At 45.0% G+C, this 22318-nt stretch overlaps 3 protein-coding genes across 5 annotated transcripts; 2 read left to right on the forward strand and 1 right to left on the reverse strand.

The window, feature by feature from the left end:
- Positions 1–2210, reverse strand: LOC144178480 (uncharacterized). Its single transcript, XM_077706367.1, has 2 exons — positions 1625–2210; positions 1–290 (listed from the first exon to the last, which is right to left on the reverse strand). Exons 1-2 carry the CDS (start codon positions 1882–1884, stop codon positions 68–70), a joined length of 483 nt encoding a protein of 160 aa, XP_077562493.1. The 5' UTR covers positions 1885–2210; the 3' UTR covers positions 1–67.
- A 212-nt stretch (positions 2211–2422) lies between these two features.
- On the forward strand, positions 2423–9865 carry Cych (cyclin H). The gene is made up of 10 exons (XM_077706363.1): positions 2423–2712; positions 2823–2930; positions 3104–3177; positions 6420–6621; positions 7351–7458; positions 8380–8435; positions 8518–8588; positions 9244–9355; positions 9527–9599; positions 9699–9865. The coding sequence occupies exons 1-10, from the start codon at positions 2590–2592 to the stop codon at positions 9756–9758; spliced, it is 987 nt and encodes a 328-aa protein (XP_077562489.1). The 5' UTR covers positions 2423–2589; the 3' UTR covers positions 9759–9865.
- Positions 9866–10313: 448 nt separating this feature from the next.
- Rheb (Ras homolog enriched in brain) lies at positions 10314–21241 on the forward strand. 3 transcript variants are annotated; one of them, XM_077706365.1, is made up of 9 exons: positions 10314–10525; positions 10671–10764; positions 11368–11439; positions 11523–11590; positions 12056–12138; positions 12241–12297; positions 15777–15824; positions 18275–18356; positions 20283–21241. In XM_077706365.1, the coding sequence occupies exons 2-9, from the start codon at positions 10716–10718 to the stop codon at positions 20370–20372; spliced, it is 549 nt and encodes a 182-aa protein (XP_077562491.1). In that variant the 5' UTR covers positions 10314–10525; positions 10671–10715; the 3' UTR covers positions 20373–21241. The 3 variants fall into 3 exon arrangements, with proteins under 3 accessions (XP_077562491.1, XP_077562492.1, XP_077562490.1); XM_077706366.1 differs by having other exon boundaries at positions 10352–10524; positions 10659–10764; XM_077706364.1 differs by having other exon boundaries at positions 10353–10764.
- Positions 21242–22318: the final 1077 nt, after the last annotated feature.

Raw genomic sequence — 22318 nt, forward strand, 5'->3', positions numbered from 1 at the left:
CAAGCTTCTTGCGGGTGTTTATTGTAACTTTCAGATACAGCACGGTTTTGACGGGCATTGCCGCAGGTCAGTAGTCCCTCCTAGGCCTCTGCTGGTATGGGTTGTCCCTCGAGTCACGTCCATAGCCATCACCATGACCCTGGTATCCCCGACGGCCACCGTAGCCCCCCTGGTAGCCCTTGCGTCGGTCTTCCCACTGCCCGTCCCTTCCATGCCAGTTGTCGTCCCCACCGCTGCGGTCCCTCTGGTTGTAACCCCTGCCACGGCTGTACTCTCCTTGGGAGTTGTCTCTGCAACAAAATGAACGGCACGCAGCAAGCTTTTATTATCGATGCACGCCGAGATCAAAGTTGAACTTTGACCAGACATGACCCAACTCGTCATCAGCAGTGAGAAAGGTTGTTGAGGTGGTGATCGCAATGGAACGATGATGGATTGGGATGTGTATATGTTATGCACGCACGTCATGATGACGCAACCTTATCATAACTGTCACAATCATTGTTCGTTGGTACACGCCGCGGTGGCTCAGTGGCTAAGGCGTTGCGCTGCTGAGCACGGGGTCGCGGGTTTGATTCCTGGCCGCGGCGGCCGCTTTTCTGATGGAGGCGAAAAGCAAAAACGCCCGTGTGTACGAGATTTCGGCGCACGTTAAAGATGCCCAGGTAGTCAAAATTAATCCGGAGCCCTCCACTACGGCACGCCTCATCGCCTGCGCTGCGTCGGTGCGTTAAACCCTACTATCAATTGTTCGTTGGTGGTTGATTGAGGCAAGATGAATGCTCCTCGGTGGTACAGTACAGATGGGACTGAAGAGAGAGGGAGTCTGAAAGGGTGCTACAGATGAACCTGAAAATCGAAACTCATCTGCAACACCCTCCGAGACCCATTGTCTGTGATCCACAGGAATAGGAAAAAACTTGCGCTTCCGTCTCTCTTCAAAAGGTGACGCCACAAACCTCTATAGGTGTCTACTTTCCCCTCCCCAAGTTGTCGTGTAGCGGCATTACAAGTTCATAGTTTTCACGGCTGTGATCAAAACCAGGCTCCAAGCACCACACAAGTGGTGTATCACAAAGAAAGAAGCAATGGAACCTGAAAGCTCAGTGGCTTGCACTAGCAGCCAGATGGCGAGCACAAATTCACTGTTGTAAATAGTATCAAAGACACGACCTAGAAAACCAATAGCAACAGATTCACAGTAGGTTCCCATAGAGACGAACTCAAGGGAACCATGAGTGTCCCGTTGGTATTGTAGCTGTTTATTTTGACAGGGTTAATTTCAAGAAAGACTGCTGTGTGTGCATACAAGTTTATTATATATAGGATTTACTAGTTGTGTAGCCATGACAACCATTCGCGTATTTATACTGAGGAATTTCATAGTTGTGAGAATCGGTTTCGCAGGGTGCCAATGCAAAACGTTACCTGCTGCACGCAAATTAGCGCATCGAGCTTGACACAAGCTAGCAAGGATATAAAAGCTCAAGTACAAGTAGTAGCGCTCACATTACAAGCTTGAAAACAAATTGAGTGAAGGCACTGAAAAGCGTTCCCACTGCCCACTCACGAAAAATAAAAAGAAAAATCGCTTTTATGTTGACATGTGATAGATTATGCATACCTTCTGTCATACGGTCTTCGATTCTGGACAAACCAGGGAGAGACACAGGGAGGTGGCGGATATGGCTGGTCGGAAAGCTCCACGTATTTCGGATCTTCGTCTGTGTATATGTATGAAAACTTGTCCTCCAAGGTCTGCAAAAGTTCACACTCATATTCACTGAGGCTCGGGGGTTCCTTGTCAGGCTCATTCACACACAGCTGCGAAGGCTCACTATCCGATTTACTCGATCCTTGCGGCTTCTCGTCCAGCTCGCTCATGATGAAGCTTGAAAAGAAACTGTAATAAGGGGCGCCAAACTCGTCCGATTCAGTAGCAACCCGGGCCGCAGGAAACAAGGGAAGCGAACGCTGCGCGAGATCACGGGTCGTTGGCAAGATGACGAGGCTTCGTTCGACTTTGTGATTAGCGCTTTGGCATCACCGGTTTGCGGACTCTCGGGTTTGCCCAGAAAGTTTCAAACGAGAGCATGCCCAGAAACACTCGGAATAATCATCCGTGTCGCGTCGCACACAGCAAACAAGTTAAAAACCACGCACACAGGCTCAGTGGATTGCGGTCTGGCCCGGTTAGCAGCTCCCAATAAAAATGCAATCCAACCAGGGTTCAAACACAGCAAACGCACAAGACAACTGTGCAACAAGCAACAAAATAAAATTGCTCCGACGTGTTTTAATCAACCAGTATTTTTTTACAAACACAAATAAGTAAAGGTAGCCAATTTCTACAATAAAATTTTTCAATGATCGGAAATCCATTATCATTTATATGACCGCAGTTGTGTTTTGTCTGTCGTAGTTTTGCTTTTTGCTTGTTTTGTTATTGCGGCGATTACAGTGGAAGCGTGGGAGACAGCGGAACATGCAGTGCGGATCGTTCTGCCGGAAAACCTGACTAGAGAAGCGTTGTATTTCATACTGGTAACAGTGGTAACAGTGCGCTGTGGACGTCATTAGGAAAGAACAATGTTTTCCACGAGCTCCCAAAGCCGGTGCTGGATTTTTAAGGACGAAGCCCAAATTTCCAGCCTGAGAAAAGCGGCAAATGACAGATTCATCAGCAGGCAAAATAATTCAAATCGTAGCCCGGTAAGAATTTTGAAGCTCTGACTATGGCTTTTTGGTTCAAATGTAATAAACCCTCTTGAAGTGCTGTAAAACACGCGGAAATGCTAAGTACCGCAATGGAATGATTTCAGGACGATTTTCTTTCACCAGAAGAGGAGAGGACCATCTACAAGCACTACGAATTTACCCTCAGGGATTTCCTGAAGAAGTTCCAGCCACCCGTCCCCCGTAGTGTGATCGTAAGCTTTACGTGAACTACTTTTGTGTCGCGTCGTTTGAGCGCCAGCTGAGAAATGCATGCTTTTAACTAATGGTTCGTTTTTGCACGAACCAATCCTTCGAATCCTCTCTGAAACATGCTTATTCCCTGCTGATGTCGGCTAGTAATTCAAGTACTCTTCTTCTAAACCAGGGCACATCGTTTCACTACTTCAAGCGGTTTTACCTGAACAACTCTGTCATGGACTATCACCCTAAACACATGCTGTGAGTATCAAGTGCATTTTTCTACCACTCTTGTTGGCATGAGTCGCTGAAGCTTCACAGCTTCTGTCATTATTTTGATGCTGGTGTTTCTTCATTCCAGCAACGTTTGCTAGTGGGTAATGTATTACCAAGTGTTCATTAATTAGCTATCCCGTTGCAGCCAATGAACACAAGCGTTCCTTTTAACATGCAGTACATACAGCCATGAGCTTAAGTTTACGGATGATGGGAGTGGTGGCCAAAACTAACCGCTGCGCTATCTGGTTGTGCAGCACCTGCTGTGAAGACCCGCGCATAGTGGAGGCGAGGCCAATCAGCATTGGATGCATGCCACTATCACTTGCTTCTTCGCGACTGCCTCTTGCTTCGATAAAGCAGCACCAGGGGAAATACGCTGTTTAAGGGAACGCTGCCACTCACCGCCTTACCTCTGAGAATGGTGGAACTCACCTGATATACGGCAATGTTGCTACGTTTGCACAGTCAGCACGCTTTGGCTACGTCGGGCTCGTTGCCTATTTATTTGCTCTTCTGAATCGCATGGTCCTTGCGGGAGAAGTGTTTCATTAAATACCTCCAAACAAAATGGCCTACAAACATTGATTTCTTTCTTGTGGTTTTCTACGGCATACTGGTTATAATAAAGAAGCACATGACAGCAGAGTGAGCCTTTTGCTCATCAGCTTGCACCCCTGCACCCCCCCCCCCCCCCCCTCGCCTCTCTCTCATCTCAAAATCCCACACTCGCATAATTACACCCTGTTACTTTTGCATCGTCTAGATCAGTAGTTCTCAGCCATGTCTGCCCCGAGGACCCCTTTTGGGCTTCCTAAAGTGATGGGAGACCCCACGATGAGGCATATGTTGATCAGTGTCATAATTCCAAACTATTTGTATTTGCAGCTTACGTCGCCCACAAACTTATCCAATGCCCGCCTTTCCTGTTTGACGTTAATGACGATGTGCCTCATAACGATGAACAATTTGCTGTTGAATCTAAAAGTCTTCTAAACACTGGTATGCTGCCTTTTCTGTGTCTGTTTTTTTTTTTCTCAGAGCTGGCGTGTTGTGCAAAAAGTAGATGTTAAAATATGTGCTACACGGAGAATTTAAGCGTACATGTAATGCGGCGAAGCCACATTTTTGCAGTGCAAGGAAGTGCTGACAAAATCGAGAAAAGAATGGCGGGTGGAAAAGTTTTGAGGTAGGCTCGCGGACCTCTCAGATGTTTTCACGACCCCCATTAGAGGACCACTGGCCTAGATTTTCCCAAGGAGAACCCACTCAATCGAACATATCAAATCATTCGTGACCAGTGTGGGTGTGCGTGCTTGGGACAGTTTGTATATTTCCAGCAGATTTAACAAGAGATTTTTAAAACATGCTAGACGGCTGTTTTGTCAAGCGAACAACAGCATCTCCTAGCTTTGGAGCGTTGAATGTTTGCTTCAAAATATCAACATCAATAGAAAAAAATGCGATCCACTAATTCATGATTGGAATGACTGCGAAGCTGGCATGCCCACGTTCTAATGTATTTCTTTATTTTAATCAACATGTGTGATCAAGGCATATGATAATGACATAAAATTATTTTGATTTCTATTAAGAAGGTATTGGCCGGGGGTGGTGTTCACAGGAAAGTGTGGCCAAGGTACTGAGAGTTGCAATACAGCGGAATATTTTCAGTGAATTAGACTGATGAAAGCGGATAAAAACGTAGCGGTTACAACCCGTTTTCACGGCGGTCTCTCCGAACCTTATGGGGCTACTTTTTCCCATTTATGTGGGAGAGCGGGAAAGCTGGTGCCCCATTATACTGCCAGGGTCTATTGTACGACAACCAGCGGCAAAAGTTTGAGGTTACTAAGGCATTGTCTGTGTCCGCTGTCCAGCCATCAACCGACATGCTATGGGATCGTGCCGATACTTGTACCCGTCCTCCCGGTTTGCAGAACTGCTCCTGCTTGAATGGTTTTGTAGGCGGTCCTTTGTTGCGATGCTGACGTGATCTTTTACGTCACAGAAAAAAGGCAGGGAATCTTGAGGGAGGAATTCCAGCCTCGGCTGTTTGTCTCTAAAAAAAAACAATGCATCATTTGCGATTGAACAAAATGCTGAAACAGCTTTGAAAGGCCTGGTCGTTTAGTTGAGACAAAAAGTCATTCAGCCTTTAGTGGCCCTTAAAGCTCTATGATAAAAGCAAAAGGTATTGTGCTGCGGTAATGAGCGAAAAATTACTTTGGGTATTGGGATGCCTCTCGAATGCTGCAAGTTCTGTGTTCTCTCATTTCATTTCTATTGTCATTTAAGAAAAACAGGTTTTATTGCGTTTCGAAAAAAAATTGTAAAAGAATAATGTTAAGTAAAGTGTTAAGTGAATGAGATGTAGTTTAATGTGAGTGAATAAAGTCACTATGAGGCCGTAATGGCCTGCTATATACAATGAGATCTTAGTAGTAGTTCTTGCTCCAGTGCCCCTGAAATACCATAACCTAGCCCATAAACGTTTGGGCATAAAATGTCTATAGTAGAGCCTAACCCATCTTCAAATTCCAGGTGCATGTGTAGATTCATCTAGCACAAAATTTAAGAATAAAATGCCCTTTTCGTTACTGGAGCACATGGGTTCTGAAGTGGGCAATAGGAGCCTTTTTGGCTGCAGTACCCTGGAGGCACAAGCCCAGAGGGTGCAAGAATGGCTCCTATAAACTTGCCTCGACTGAAATCAGAAGTGGCAAAAACACAGGCCAACGCAAAATAGATTTGGAGGTTCGTTTGGTGCAGAAAAAGGAAAAAAAAACTGTCTCAGGTCTTTTTTTTTTTTTTTTACGATGACAAGTGGAGGATTGGCCAAGGCTAATTGATTTCCAGACAGGTCTGGTGTCAAGGCAAAGCTGTTCCAGGTAGATAAGTGTTATAAACAAAAGCTGCACCAGCTTGAGAGATTGGCTGAGAATGAATTAGCTCTGCACATCATGCTAGAACTGCGGGTTCCCTTCTTGCTTGCCTGCTGGCTTGCAATTGCTCAATCGAACGGTACGTAGATGTCTTCCTGAGATAAACTTCTGGCTTCTTCTACTGTAGGTCTTGCTTGGTTTTTAGTGCACCTTTGAACTTCTGTCAAGAGGTTGTTTGCAGTTGCCACTTGGTCTGCACAGTGTTTGGTGAACCCTAGGCCAGTCTCCTCGCTGGAAGCTGCGGATAAGCCTCACTCTTTGCTTCGGCTGCAAACTTCGCAGGGTGACGTGTGTCTACCTGGCATGCAAAGTGGAGGAGTTCAACGTCTCGATCGCGCAGTTTGTGAGCAACGTGCGGGGCGACCGGGAAAAGGCCACTGACATCATCTTAAACAACGAGCTCCCGCTGATGCAGCAGCTGAAGTACCACCTCACCATCCACAACCCTTACAGGCCACTCGAAGGGCTGCTCATCGATCTCAAGGTACAGATACTTAACTTGGTGCTATTTTTCAAGGGGTGGCACTGGTGCACAGCTCTAATGTCGGTGCCGTTGTTTACTCGCCAAAACATTTTTCCTCGCTCACTTAATGCTACGTGTGGGGATGCACGCTTGGCTGGTGCGCAAGATGGCTACAAGCTAAATTTCTTTCAGAAATTGTTTGGCAACACGTTGGGTGATAAAACAATGCATCCAAATACTGTTGCCTCAGGTTCATTCAAACTCCCCAGTTCTTTCTATCAGTCATCATTAGTATGTGTTCTGTGACAACGCATTACCTGCAATGTGTTCAGCGATAGCACATTAGTTCAAAGCTGCGCCTGTTTTCCTGATGTCCAGGTCTCATTTGGTCACCCCAGCATAAATGTCACTTTATGATGTCTGGTGACTCTGATAGCTCTTCTTTTTTATTATTTTTTTTTTGTGTGTGTATGTGTACCTCTGTGAAAGAATCACAACGACACCAAAAAAGATAGCGGGTATGAGAAAATTTAGATTTTTTTTTGTTTGTTTGAAGAGCATTATAGCATAGCATGAATTATGAAGAAAACTTAGCCCACACTTCTTTTTCATGTGATTGGCCTCACGTAGTGCCATAATTTGTATTTAAAATGTGAAGTGTGAATTACATAATGTGAAATAGAAAGTTTTTGCCTAAGCATAGTACTAAACATGGCAGGATGTTCGCTTTTATTTATTCATTCATTTCAGACCAGGTGTCCGCAGTTCCCAGACCCAGAGAAGCTGAGGATGTACATGGATGATTTCCTGGACAGGACACTCTTCACAGATGCAATGCTTCTCATGGCACCGTCTCAGGTAATAAAATAATAAAAAAGCACCGTTTGTCTTGGAGTGCACGCCTAAACGTTGAAGGACAATCTAGAAAAGCTGAAATGAGGGCAAGCCTGATTTGTCTGGAATGTTTTAGCATGCGTCGAAATCTTAAGTGCATGTCTAACTGGTTCACGATGATACCCATTAGGCTCGTTAAGGTACAATAAAAAATAAGGTGGTTCCCACAGACATGCACACTTTTTTTTTTTTTTTTCTGTGGTTCAACATCGTATGTAATAAAATAGGTACAGCTTGCTGTTTTTTTGCGAAACCAATGTTCCAGGGGTGTAGGCATTTATCAATTCTGACAAATTCTGACTTTGCCTGCACCCTTGCATATAAGTGTGTGGTGCCAAAAATATACTTGAAACTTAATACTCACTGACTGGGGTTTTCTTTCTTTTTTTTTTTTTTTAACTTTTGAGTATGTTCACCATCGAACCATTATTCCTAGCTGCACATATTTGGCGGCATGAGGCTTGTTGTACTTTGGCATCTCCATCACGTGTGGCTTTGTTAGAAAAATTATTCATTGCATGACTTTTCCCAAGGTTGCACTAATAGTGGTAGAAGTGTACAAGCAAGGGCTGTAAGGACAAGACAAGGTTGGCAGTAACCCCTGACATGTTGAATGAACACTCTTGCTCCCGTCGTTAAAAATTAAAGTGCAGTCATCAGTTTTCAGCTTGCTTTGATCTTTTTTTCACCACAAAGTGTTACGAGAATGTTCCATAGGTGTAGATATTCTTTGAAAAATCTCCGAATGTCCACATACAAATCTGTAGGTGTGGAATTTTTAGCTAGCTTACTGCTATCTGTGCAGTTCCTATTTCGCTTTGACTTTTTCTGTAACCTGCAGCCTCTGAAGAGTCACGATTCTTTATTTTGTCACTTTCTTTCCAGATAGCACTCACGGCAGTTCTTTACGCCGCCAACAAAGCGCAAGCTAATTTTGAGACGTAAGTTACCTTTCGTTAATGCATACACTTCGTGGTCCTTGCAAAACTGGCTTGTACATGTTTTCTCTACCATATAAACCAGGTACATCACAGACTTCCTCTTTGCTGGTAGTCCACGCGAGAAGCTGCACCACATCAAGGACACCGTCAAAAGTGAGCTCTTCGACTGGCAGAGTTGCCCACTTCTTGGTCGCATAAGTTGTCCGCATAAGGAGCACTCCAAAGCTGAAAGTGTGTCGACTCATACTGCATTGCCTCCTTGACGTTTTTGTCGTCTGCAGTGTGACCTAAAAATTACCTGCCAGATTCTCTCCGAATTCTTGCTCTTCCAGTAGGTTGACAGCTGGTGCACTTTGGAGGGTGGCTGTTACATTTACTTTTCACACATATTAGCCTTCTTAGATTTTTGCATTTAAATTGTTTACTCAATGAACTTGACACTAAAGCAAAGCCAAGCAGTATAATTTAAAATGAGGGCAATGTTGGGTTATGACACGGGGTCGTAGCAGCTCCTAGCCTTCCGAAGGCTTTATGTTCTTTAAAGAATGTTTCAAGTGGCACGACAGCTGTATTGGGTGAGTAGTTGATGCAGCCGGCATGAAGGAAGTAAAGAAGGTAATGGCTTGTGTATGCTTACACGTTGAGATGCGTTCTTTAATTTGTGCACTACGGTAAGGGTGTGTTTCCCGGAACATGCCTATAGTCACAATTTGTTTAGTCAGAATTAGACACTTGAAGTCTTGCTGGCTGTTTCATTGTAATGGGTGAGAAATTGAGCAGTTTTTTTTTTCTTTTTGTTTCGGTGCAGAGCTGTACTTGATGGTGAGAGCCATTGAGGTGCCACCGAAGGAGAAAGTGCGTGCATGTGAACAGAAGATCGAGAAGTGCAGAAACCAGGAGAACAACCCGGACAGCCAAGTGTAAGTTCAAGCCTGGCCACCTTGCCGTTCATGGATTGTGCGGGTACATGGGCATATTGTGCCTTCTGTTGTGATAGGTTAGCGTGGTCATCGCCATGACTTATCTGTTCTCAGTATTCTGCAGTATTTTAAAATAAATAAAATTAACCGATAAAAATACACCTTTCTTAGGTACAAGCGCAAAATCCAGGAAGGGTTGGATGATGATCAGGCATCGATGCACAAGCATGCAAGAACATCGGAGGTGAGCTGTATTTTTTAAATTGCCTTGTTTTTCAGTTTGCTACCAATGCTTTTTTATTGACTAAGTCATTCTGTACTTCTTTTGCCCGTTTTTTCACAGGAGCACCGGCAAGTGGATGACTCTATGTGCGGATCAAGTGCCTTAGAAGGTTCTCCATAGCTGCTGGAAAGATGTCATGATAATTTTTTGTGAATAAATTGTTTGCAGTCTTCACAATCCTCAGTTCAGTATACACGCTAATAAATTATTGCTATGAAGTACTATGACTGTGAGTGACTGTCATAACACTATTTGTTTTTCTTGCAATTATGTATAAGAGAGAGAAGCTCTTCTTTGAAGAAGGAAATGCAGAGAGGCTTGCCAGCATGCATGTCAGCATGCTATTCTGCGGGAAGGCCGGTGAGGAAAAGGTAGATGGCAGTAAAAAAAGGATTAGCAGAGATATGGACATACTGTGCCGGCTGTTGTGACAGGCTAGCATGGTCGTTTTCCTGACTCATCTGTTGTCAGTGTTCTGCAGTATTTTGAAATAAATAAAATTAACCGACAAAAATACACATTTCTTAGGTACAAGCGCAAAATCCAAGAAGGGTTGGGGCGCCATTTAAAACAGGTAACTTTAAAAAAAAATACATGGAAGCTGTTTTAAAGGTACCGCCAGATAAGGATATTACAAGCTCCTTTAAAGGACCCGCCAGCTAAAGCCATCGCAAGTTGCGGCGCGTCGCCGTAGCCGCAACAATCGTCTGCTGCGAGTGCGACTTCCCGCTCTTCGTCTGGCAACCCGACCAAAACTAGCGCTAAAACAGGCGATAGTTGTGATTCGGTCACTCGTGGTGCAGCATAATCATAGAAACTTTTGCTAACACACTTCGCTTGTTTATTTCTAGCGTCAGCGCCGCGCGCTATCTCCGGACAGGTCTGAGGTAAGCCGCGGATCAGTGGCCAATTTGAATCGGCGACATGTTACCAGGGAAGATTCCGAATTGTGCCGTGGCGAGCGTGGTGTTTACATTTTGCGTCGCCTAATCATTCATTTCTCCGCACCCTCGACGCGCTGGTCATCGCGAGGAGTCTTCGGTCAATGTGGGTCCGCGGCTGAAGCTGTTCGCCGATATGGCTCCGAAGTCTCGGAAAATTGCCATTATGGGCTTCCGATCGGTCGGTGAGTGTGGTCCTTTTAAGCCTAAGCCACTTCGCCTTATCACAGACCGAGGCCGTGCCGCCTCGTTTGCGCTTGGCACAGATGGCGAGCTCTGCTAAATTTATTTGGCGCGTCATCGTTCTTCGAGACGCTTATGCTGACGACGGACCTTGAATTTATCTGTCAGTGCTATTTTTGTCGGGGAACTGTGCGCGTTTACTTGTGTCGCGTGTTACGGAAAACTGCTCGCAGTGTGCATGTTGCTGCCTCGGTAGTATGTCGCATTCCGCGTCTCGATAGCGCACATCTCCGTGGAAATTTTTATCAATTGCAAACACTGTCTGGTTCTAAATCTTGACTGTGCCTTTCTCAGGTAAAAGTGCAGACGGTCAAAATGTTTCGAAGTGCTACAGTTCGCGCGAACGTTATTCGCTGGTTTGCAGTTTGCGGTAGTTTTGCGCCGTGCAACAGCACGAGAAACTTGGCTAACCAGACTCGCTGAATCGGCACGTCGCAGTGTTGATCGGCCGCTAGTAGCCCGTATCGCGTGGTTTGGTGGGAGGGGCGCGTAGTGCTCTTGGCGTGAGAGCGATGCATGGTCACGTGTGTCCTTGACTCGTGCAGGAAAGTCGTCGCTCACTATTCAGTTCGTGGAGAACCAGTTCGTGGACTCGTACGACCCGACCATTGAAAACAGTAGGTGTCCTTTCAACTTCCGCGCGGGGCTGCTGGTGAGCGCAGTAGTACGTGGCCTTTACGAGTGTTTTGCTACTTTACAGCATTTCACAAGATTGTGAAGGTTAAAGGCCAGGAGTACCACCTGAAGCTTGTCGACACAGCGGGTCAGGTACGGTTCCCTGAACTACGCTTTGAATTTAGTTCAGTGTTGGGCAAAGTTCACAAGACCGAAAGACGTTACATTTGGCTACCGTTATTGAGCGGAGCAATAAAAAAGTATCACTGTTGGCACAACTGCGTCGAGAGAGAAAAGAAAACGCTCAGCTGCAACAGCCTTATTCATGATAAATTGTCCATTGCCATTGTTGCTTGCATTTGCTGGCAAAGTTGCATTTAACAGAGTTACATTTGCTAAAACGAAAAAATTGTCAGATCGAAAAAAAGGTACCCTAATTTCGACTGCGTTTCAAGTAGCGTCGCCTCACTTTTAGGCCAGTATGAGCCAAGCAAAGTGTTTCTCGGTGTGCTTCCTGTTGCAGTGTTGATTAGACTTAGCTTTTGATATTTTACTGCAAAGCCTTTGTAACAGAACTCCCATTCTTTGCACCTCAGTGAACTTTTTCTGTTCTTGCAGGATGAGTATTCCATATTCCCCCAGTCCTATTCTATGGACATCCATGGCTACGTGTTGGTCTACTCTATCAACTCGGCAAAAAGGTACGCAACAAAATTGGGAACTGCATTTGTAGCCAGTCGGGCATGTTGTCCCAAAGTAATAACTCTCTTCCCCTTCTTTCCGTTCCTATCTCTTTTTCGCAGCTTTGAGGTGGTCAGGGCACTCTATGAAAAGCTCCTGGACATGACCGGAAAAGTGCAGTAAGTGCAGTCATTGTCACTTCTGTTCAACCTTGGCATCAGAGTAGCAGATGGTGCGGTTCAAATGTAGATGTTTGATAAGGACTAAAGTATCAATAAAGACACATGGGAATGTGCTAGCAGAAAGCTTGCATAAAGCTTTTATTGCACAAAGGTAGTAACCACATGGAGTAAAGGCTAACAACAAGCTTCATGGCTCAGCTGACCCTGTTTTCCTCCATAGCTTGACTTCGCCCCATTTCATAAAATTGCATGTGTCATTCTGTCGAAGCATGACACCTGTCAGTCAAGGTCAGTGTGCAAGAATTTCATGTGACCAAGAAAGAGCGTTGCTAGGCTCAGAATTTGAGCATGAAAAATTTAAAAGTGGAAAAAGAAACAGATGGCAAAAATTAACTAAGTGGTGTCAAGTGTTTCGTAGGAAGCCAGAAATCCACAAGACTATAGTGTCATCAGTACTAAAAGCTAGGAGTTCTCTAAATCAGTCTTAGGCAGTAACTAGTTACTAGTAACGCGTTACCGGTAACTAGTTACTTTTTTCAGTAACTTGTAACTGTAACTAGTTACTTTTAAGTTAGAGGAACTTGTAACTGTAACACTGTTACTTTTTTGTTGAGTAACTGTAACGAGAAATATCGTTACAGTTACTTTATTTCTATAAAAAATTATCCAACGGCAACACTCATTAACGACCGGTGTACAGTTTGCCCATTTCCCTTTTTCGGCCTTTCTTCCGCAGAACCTTCGTCTAAAACTATGCCAGCTCACTCCCTTCTCATGGGTAAAAAACATCTGGACTAGAAATGTTTAGGCATGCACGTGTGCGTCGTGTCCCACGTGGTCTACTAAGGGCTCGAAGTTTCTAAGTCTAAGCTGCAGTATTTTCCTCAGCAGCGTGACATCGCTCTCACCCAGGCCATAAATAGCGCTGCGACACGCGCCTAAGCGCACGTGGATGCATTTTCGCCACATCTGGAGGGCAGTAAAAGTGTTTGACACAAAGGCGAACAGGAAAACAAACACCCACAAAATGCACTGAAACCTTTTCACTTTCGCGGAAGCATGGAAAACTCCGGTCAGGGCGTCGCTTTCTCATTAGCGACGTGCAGCCCCGTTTGCAGGGTCATAAAACGCCGCGGGGAGTCTCTCGGCGGCCTCACGCTCGTCCAGCCCTGTGCGCATTGTAGAGTGTTCGATTGACAAGTCGCAGTTGCTTGCGACCATTGTTCGCTTTAGAGACCCCTGGCCGTATTTGGGACCACACGTTTGGGACCCCTGGTCTAGGGGCTCCATCGAGCTGCACCAAGTGCTCGAACGAGGTCTAGGAAGTAATAAATTTCACGCCCCTCCACACATACGACGCCCCCAACGATGGTGGCCCCCGAGTGCCCTCACACCAGCCAGCATCTTGGCCGGCAGACGTCTGACCACAGTGCCACTGCACGAAGAAATGTTCTTGGGAAGCCTCCCGACTTCGTTTCGAGGGCTGTGGCCGAAACGAAAACAGTAGCTACATCTGCTTTTGAATGTTGGGTGCAAGGAATACTTGGGTGAGCTTCGTTCGGCCTATGCCTCAAAGCAAACGAAGGGAGCGGTTCCTGGGATCGGAGACGTGAGTGCTGTGGCAGGCTGGGATTGTGAGAGCAGTTTTTTCCGGTCGAGACGCAAAATCCGCCTTTGTGAGGACGGCGGAGGGGGGGGGGGAGGAGAGGAAGGGGAGGACGAAAACAGTAAAGCGTTCGTTTCAGTTTCTATTCCCTTTGGAAATATCTTGTCTCATTCCGGGGATGGGGGCGGCTGCGGGTTGGGGCGGGAGAACGACTCCGAGGGCCCCCGGAAAAACGCCGCTTCGGCAATGGCTCAAATTGGTCTCCGTCTCCGACCACAAGTACGAAATAAAAAGTCAACCAAGTGCTTTTTTTTAGTATCCTTCAAAAACACCTCGAGAACCCATGTACTCCCACGCCCGTTTCCCCTTTCCTACGAGGGCCTTCCGTCGATCCGCCACCTCCGCCCCCTTTTTTTCATTCTCTCTCACTGCGCAGGGCGGTCAAGAGACGGCATTGTAGGCGAAAATAAATTAAGTTGACATTGAAAGATTGTTTCGGCTGTGTTGTCCTCCAGTTCGTCCTCTCTGATTCCAACTTTGAAAAACAACTAATTCTATGCTACAATGATGTTTGCAAATAAATTTCTTGCAGAGAAAGTGCAGCAACCAAAAAATAAAGTTCCTTATGATGGATAGCAAAACTTCCGTAATAAAAAAGTGAACCGTAAACAACGATTGTTTGGGTATGAGTGCATCATTTTAGGTCCCCTCGTGTATAGCTTTACTACGTGTAATTTTTACTACCTGCATGCCTTCGTACGTTTCTATTAAATAAGCCAAATCTTTTTAGCTATTACGTAGTTTTATACAGTAACGGAAAAGTAACGACGTTACTTTTTTGCAGTAACTGTAACTGTAACTAGTTAATTTTGGAAAATTCCTAACTGTAACTGTAACAGAGTTACTTTTTTGGGTTAGGTAACTGTAACTGTAACACTGTTACTTTTTTTCGGTAACGTGCCCATGACTGCTCTAAATAAACTTTCATGTGTAATTGAGCCAAATGCCTTTGGAAAAGTCTGAGAATATGGTGTCAACCTGGCTTGGTGATATTAATAGCATTGGCCGAGTCACTTATCTTGGCGGCCTGTGTAATTGTTGAGAGCCCAGATCGAAATCCACGTTGTTGATGATTTTAGATAAGGTTGTTATTCTCCAATTGAGTGATAATAGCTTGCGGTCTAATCAATGCCTGGTCTCCAGGGCTAGAGTAGCAGTGTTTGCCAACGACTTTCTGGAATAGGAAGAGGCCACCCGATTAATAAGCTTTCGAATGCAACAGGAATGATGCAAGTCTAACCCATGCATTGCAAAATTGCAAGCAACAGCTGGTCCCATGGTGGAAAAGTTAGTTTTGTGAGAGCAAGGAAACAAGTTCAGAAAGGATGGCAAAAATTGTCATTTAGAGGCCTTTGGAGTGTGGCAGCTCGGTAAAGATTGATGATGGGACTATAACACCTGTTGCACAAGTGCTTTCTTTAGAACTTGTAGACCATAACTAAAACTAGTGCTTTTCTTTTTCTTTTTTTTTTTAGACTCCAAAGATAAGAGTTCACTTAAAGGTTAGCTCTTACATACTTGCAATTCATCTGGGCATCACTGAATGACACTTGGTTGCTTGTTGTCTGAATTTTTTGCTTCTGTTTTTGTTAGTTATTCTTTTTATTTGTACCTTTGTTCCCTGCGTGCAACTAAATTAAACATCTGTGATGTGAATGCTGTAGGAAATTTCATGGCCAGTCAGTGGTGCTACGATGATTCCTGCTTTTTGTGTATTTTCACTTTGGCAGAACAGTGCTGCGATCAATGCCTCCAATGCAAATGTATTCGATATTTGCACATTCAACTAAGAACTAACGCTTCTTTGCAGTGTTCCAATTGTTCTCGTCGGAAACAAGGTCGACCTGAGGGTGGAAAGGTGAGTCTGGTTAAAGACTTCTTCTGTTCCTGTCTGTTAACTTATTACCATATTTTTGCGCGTACAATCCACCCTGCATATAACCCGCACCCCCACTTTCTGTTGACGAATAAAAAATATATATGTATATCCCCGCGTATTGCCCGCATATTTTATACATAAGAGGATCGACCAAATCTACTACTCAAGCAACATTACACATTTGTTTATGCAAAAAGAACTTACCTAGCTGACCACGTAAGTAGATGACTTGCCGCAAACATTTTTTCAGGTTGGTATATTATTGAGCTGTGTGTGCAAAATGAGCACCGTCAATGGGATAACATTGGCTTAGTCGCTACTACTGCTGTAGGGGCATCACGGCCCAACGCGGATTGCGGTGAAGCTGCACCAAAGGAAATACCTGGCATATAATCCGCACCTCTACTTCAGCCCTGAAATTATCGAATTTTCGGTGCAGGTTATACGCGCGCAAATACGGTATTTAGCTGTAGAATTTTGTTTTGGCGAGGCTAGCCAAAGCTTGTGCACTGTCCTCATTGTTTCACAATTGTCCAAGGTGTGCCACAGAGCTTGAAGGCAGCGTGGCCCCTGGCCTTAGAGCATAGATGCGTTTTACAAACTGCTGATCTCCGGACAATATTGTGCAGGCTTTCATTGTTGTCAGGTGCAAAAGTAAGCCAGCTGGCACAGCAACCGAGCTGTTGCAAGTAAAAAGGAATTTATGCTCAAGTGTCTGCGAGAATTTGACAGTGCATAATTACTCTGGTGTTGGTTTGCTATCGAGGCGTGAAAAGCAAGGATGTTCGCCTTGGCAACACCGTGAAACAATACACAATGCATTCTCCTACTAGTGTGAGAAGAAAACAAAGGAGCTGCATGACATGCTAACAAAACATAGAAAGATCTGCCTTACTGGGTTTTTTTTTTTTAGTGCCGACGAGACAGCACACTCCTCACACAAGCATTGCACCATGTGGTTGCACGCTTTGAACCTCTGTGCATATCTGCTTAAGATTTTGCTAAATGTAGCTCATTGTTCGGCCCCGTAATGTGGAGTTGACATCTCAGGTCACAAACATCGAAAGCACAAGCTCAACTAGTAGTCCCAGTGAGGCTTTTGTTGTTTTTCTTTCTTTTTAATTGCAATGGTACATCAGAAAACCCAGTGAAATCATGCCTGTATGTACATACTACGGCCGTAGATTCACTTTAGAAAGTAATTGTTTCAAATTCTTAAGATAGAGAACTCAGTTCTGATACTTGCTTTGATCATAGGATTATCCTAGCATCACTGGTATCACTAAGCATGCTTTCTCCCTCATCTCTCCGCTTGTGGGTCTGTATGGGTGAGTGAGTGAGGAAATATAGCAACTTTTTCCTCGTGCTGCGAAATACGTGGAGGTCGTAGTGGCCCAGTATCCGTAGGTGACCATTGGCATTGGCACCCTACAATCTGTCATGTATGTTTCGAGGGTATCTGTGTGGAATGTGGTGCCGCCATACATGTGCATTGTACTTCGTCTTTTTTTTTTTTTTTTTTCCCCTTCATTTCCGCTGGGTTTTAGCCATTTCCCTGAATTAGTCAAGACTTTCGTGTTGGTGTAAACAGAAAATGGTTTGCAGCGCAACAAACAGTTGGTTGTCTAACAATTCACTTTATTCCCTGCAGGGAATTTGAAATGAAGCCTGCCATGCAATGCGTGAAAATTTCGCTTATCTTTTTATATATATTGGTGGTGTCCGAGCGTCCCATAGGCAGCCTGGGAAGATTTGAATATAACAGTTTATACTGTGCCTGCCATATCTAATGACTACTCTAATGAAATTAAGCATGCCAGTCTGAGCATCACTGGAAAGAACCACAGCACAGGCACTTTCAGTTGAAAAATGGTCGTTTTAACAAACTGATGCAAGGTGCACAGTACTTTTAGTAATCAAGCCAGTTGAGCCACTGTCATTCGTACTCTCACTGTACCTCTCTCTTTCTCCGCCGGTTGGAAAATTGCCGCAATTTCACCTTAGTTAACACAGGGCTAACAGCTCGTATTTGTGGAAGGTGATGGGCAATCCAGTGTATGCTGGATACATTCGGGTCGCTGTTCGCTGTTTGCGCACGGAAAGGAGTCCATGTGCGACTGGGAAAACAGATTGTTAGACCTATACAGTTTCTTCTTCTTCGCAAAAATGCTCACACAGGAGAATGCTGCCTGTTCCACATTTCAGTCCAGTTGTGAGGGGATGGCAAAGGTGAAAGCCTCTAGTGACTAGTCGTGCTCCAAATGAGTCTGGGTGCATGTGCACGCAGTTCAGAAAACTAGCCCTTGACCCTGTCACATGTCACGGCCTTGCCTAGCGCCATCTTAGTTTCAGAAACCATAAACAAACGTCCCCAGGACATCCCCAGGACATGCCACTGTGTCAACCGCTAATCTCCACTTTTGTGACAGGGTCGTGAGCTACGAGGAAGGCAGACAAGCTGCCGAGTACATGAAGGCTGCTTTCATGGAGGCTTCTGCAAAGCAGAACCAGGTGAGTTGTGCGGCGTGCTGGCCGTTTCCTTAGAATTTGATGTGAAAACAAAACTTATGAGGGAAAAAAAGGGTCATTGCCTTTTTTGCACATCAGGGAAGTGTTCAGGCCGACCTTTTTGAGGGGTGGGGAAGGCGTGTAATGCAGATTTTGCAGTGCTAGTTCAGAAGGTTTTTGAGCCTCCCGTCTTTAACCTCTGGATTAGCCACTGTCCTGTGTGCGACGTGGTCAGCCTGGTACCCCAGAGGTACTTGCAAAACTGGTTGAATGAAGGGCGAGTTTGGATGGACTGAAGCCACTGTACGGCGTTAGACCTCCGTGGAAACGTGAAATCTGGCTGAATCAATGAAATTAAATGAACTAAGATGGAATGAATTTGACCTAAATATCTGCCACATTGTGCATTCCAAATGGGACACAATATTTTGAATTTGGTGTTTTTTTTTTTTAAAAGCTGTCCGTCGTGGATGTTTAACTTCTGCCAAGCTAGCCACTTGAATTGTTGTTGATATCCTAATAAGTGGCTGAAAGAATGCCTTCCTCCCCCTTTTTACGATTTCCTTCTTTCGTTATTTTCTTTTTCTGTTGCCCCTGCAACTGTGGGGATTGTGTTCCAGTGTTAGCCAGTCTCATGCACTTGCATTAGTGAGAAACTTTGCGGGGTTGCTAAGTACAGGTGCTTTCTTTCGAGTCTCTCAAGACAATCAAATTGCTATGTGGAGCTAATGTGCTCCACATAGCAAAATCACTAGCTGCGAAAGTGAAAACAGTACAGTAAAAGCTCGTTCATTCGAACTCGAAGGGGACCATCAAATTGTTCGAATTAAGCGTAGTTCGAATTAGCGGGTGGGCGCTAGAATGAATGGACCTTGCGCCAAACTGTGCAGGCAGAACACAAAGAAGCCACCTCTGAACTTGTTATCGCAAATTAGGCGCTACTGCATGTTTGTGGCAGGTGATTTTTAAATAATGTTCGTTGTGGTCTAACAGCGAACGAAATTAATGGATCAGTCAGGTATACGCCAAAAAATTGCGCCCATCTCCCCGCGAGGGGGACTCGAGTAAATGCGTCGCATAGGGGGTGGGTGTATTGCGTTAACGTTTAGTGTTTGGGGAGTTGGTGGTAGTGAATGCGTTGTATCAGCAGCTTCTTGACGTAGTTTGATTGAGTCAAGGATATAAGGCGCGTTCGTAGCCTCCCATTCTGTGTCGGCTTTGTGGCGCAGTGGGTAGAGCACCATGTACATTGCGTTCCGCCCGCAGGGTCGAGGGATCGAAACCAGGCGCCGAATAGTTTTTTTTTTTTTATATAGTGTAGGGGGAGGGGTGTGGACTACGACTACGGACGTCAACGCGGGTGACATCGCGAGTTGCTGAAATGCTCTGCATTTAAAGCAGGCACTGACATTGCATTTATGTGAGCAGTGAGCTGTACTGTCGAAATAATCACGCTGTCTATGCGCAAAAGCGAGTTTATTTACTCGGCCCTGAGGGTCGAGGCAATCAAAATTATAAAAGTAATCGGAAATGTACATTTGCTTGCATTTCTTTTGTAACAACTCCATGAGCATCGCTTGGAACTTGCCCAAGAGCTCCGGCGCAGCGTCGGAATTCACATCTGCTGAGAAATAAGCTGCAACATCCAGCCTCGACGCTGATTTGCAGTAAATTTGGTTTGGTTTGGATTTGTAACACATTGTAACCACTCTGGGCCGACTTCTTCTGCGAGTAGGGATGGAAAGCAGGGGATGCCAGTTCGAATTAACCGTTTTGGATACCAACACAATCGAATTATCGGGAGTTTTCTCCCATTGAAATATACAGGGCTGTGCCGGGACTAGGGCAGGGCGTCAGTTCGAATTAATGAGCTTTTACTGTACTTGCATCTGCCTTCTTCAAGCTCACAGCAGGGGCCATCTTTTGCAGAGTGTCTTCGAGATCTTCAGCACCATGATACAACAGATCGACAGGGCGGACGGCAACGTACCCGAAAAGCAGTCCTGCGTCGTCTCGTAAAAGCCTCCTCCTCCTCCGACAGAAGTCTTCTTTTTGTGCTCCGCATTGCAGTGTTTGGCCAACGGACAGAATAAACGCGTTGGGCTGACAGTTTTATTTTGCTTAAAAGGCTGCTGCGGGGTAGGCTTGTGCTGTGCTTTTGGGGGAATGCGTGTGAAAACGACCTGTTGTAGACTGTGCCAGCTACGCTTGGAAATAGGTTCGGGCCACTGCTGTGACTTGAAGGGAAAAGTGACTTTGTGAGGCCCCAAGTGGTTCACTCTGCACTGTTTGTTTTTACACTTGTGCTTGCGCTTTCCTTTTACCTGCTCACACGAGGGTTCACTTACGAAACCCCCTTTCTGCCATCCTGTCGTACAAGCTGGAAAAGTTGTGCAAGACTCTGTGCACTATATTTCTTTTTTTCAGGAAATAAGAGGGATGTGCCGGCGAGTTGTGCTTGCGTCCTTTTTTTCCCCCTCTCCTTCACAACCTGCCTAGATTTCGTGTACAAATTGCAGTGTTGTTTGGTTTATATAAGGATTTCACTTCGACTTTGTGTGTGTGTCCCCGTAGGGTCAAGTTGAAGCGCAGAGAGACTGCTTTGTTTGGGGGCAGCGTGGTTTAAACGCTTCCAGTTGCGGGGGCGTGCTCCCGCTTGAGATGTTCCCGCTAGCTGCGGGAACGGTGTAAAAATTGTACTTACTCTCCCTTGTTCTTCTCTTCTCCTTCACCACTTTGTATACAATGCTGTGCTACCATGAGCTTTTACTACCATAGGATGTAGCCACTTGGCGATGACTGAGAGACTGTGTGTAAATGACACAAGAATGACAATAAAAATGTACTGCCGATCTGCAAATTGCAATAAAACTGTGATACAGAGTCGACTTGATTGTTGTGGTGAGTAAACAACCTGGGGAGTCTCTTGTTTTCACTTTTTTAGGCAAACAACGTCAATTTTTCTTAAAACCTTGGCACCGCTTGCAGCTAATTGTGGACCAGAGTTGCTCAATATGTAGAGTTGTAGTCCCGTTTGCTCCCCTGGCTTGGGGGCAAATGGGCAGCCGAATTAGCCTGCTAGGTGTCGACAAAAGCTAGTAGTAACTGGCTGTTTCCGGCTGCTTCCACTAGCTATTGAAGAAATGCCATCAAACCATTAAACATTTACTTATGTAATGGGTCGTAATTTTAAAAGCATGTCTTATTGAATAAATATTGTTAAAAGTTAACATCCAGAAAAATTTTCATCACCCAGATGCCATGCCAATTACACTCGCTCTTGATTTACCACATTCTGAATCGGGTTTTATTTTCTCGTACGGGCAAGATCGAGTGGAAAATTTCTTTCTGTGGGGTGACTGGCTTACCTGCACACGAATAATGCAGCCATCTGCAAAGTCCATAGGGCACGTCGTGCTGGAACTTGTGTGTTGCAAATAATCCATTAACAACAGTTGAGTTATCTGCGCAACTGTTGAGCTGCTCTAGATATTGAGCCTATGGTGATTCACGCAAGCATACCTGAAAACTGGTCCCGAGTGTAAACTGGATACATAAACGGCGTCCCAATAATTCATTCTTTCAATATGATTAGAATTCCTGGCATTGCAAAGAGCTTGGAGGGAGTGACGAGGTACGATAAAGTGATTTCAATTCGTCAACACCACAACTGGAGTGATCGCCCCAAGGTTACCATGCATCAAGATGCCATAATGTGCTAAATATGCAAGCGAAATGATCAGTGATGGCAATTCTCTATTGCCCCACTGTGGTGGCTAACTCTAATGGTCATCTTAGGGGATAATGTTGCCCATTACACACCCACCGCCACCAATACAATGCTAATCACATTGACACAGATATTGCCTCTGAAAAGGACAAGCTCTGCTTCCGAACTTTTGTTCTAGACCAAGTCAGCCGTACGCCAGTTCATCCTAATTGAATTGCATCTCAGTTCATTGCCA

This window comes from Haemaphysalis longicornis, unplaced genomic scaffold (genome assembly GCF_048455015.1).
Source record: "Haemaphysalis longicornis isolate Haplotype H1 unplaced genomic scaffold, Haemaphysalis longicornis Haplotype H1 scaffold_4, whole genome shotgun sequence".
NCBI lineage: Eukaryota > Metazoa > Arthropoda > Arachnida > Ixodida > Ixodidae > Haemaphysalis > Haemaphysalis longicornis.

What these genes read in the sequence shown, in the direction of transcription:
- LOC144178480 (XM_077706367.1), bottom strand. Translation starts at nt 1,884, where the DNA reads ATGAGCGAGCTGGACGAGAAGCCGCAAGGATCGAGTAAATCGGATAGT. An exon ending in CGAAGACCGTATGACAGAAG is followed by an intron (nt 291 to 1,624) that starts GTATGCATAATC and finishes ATTTTGTTGCAG; the next exon opens with AGACAACTCCCAAGGAGAGT.
- Cych (XM_077706363.1), top strand. Translation starts at nt 2,590, where the DNA reads ATGTTTTCCACGAGCTCCCAAAGCCGGTGCTGGATTTTTAAGGACGAA. An exon ending in ATAATTCAAATCGTAGCCCG is followed by an intron (nt 2,713 to 2,822) that starts GTAAGAATTTTG and finishes GAATGATTTCAG; the next exon opens with GACGATTTTCTTTCACCAGA. An exon ending in GGCTGCTCATCGATCTCAAG is followed by an intron (nt 6,622 to 7,350) that starts GTACAGATACTT and finishes CATTCATTTCAG; the next exon opens with ACCAGGTGTCCGCAGTTCCC.
- Rheb (XM_077706365.1), top strand. Translation starts at nt 10,716, where the DNA reads ATGGCTCCGAAGTCTCGGAAAATTGCCATTATGGGCTTCCGATCGGTC. An exon ending in TTGTCGACACAGCGGGTCAG is followed by an intron (nt 11,591 to 12,055) that starts GTACGGTTCCCT and finishes CTGTTCTTGCAG; the next exon opens with GATGAGTATTCCATATTCCC. An exon ending in TCTATCAACTCGGCAAAAAG is followed by an intron (nt 12,139 to 12,240) that starts GTACGCAACAAA and finishes TCTTTTTCGCAG; the next exon opens with CTTTGAGGTGGTCAGGGCAC.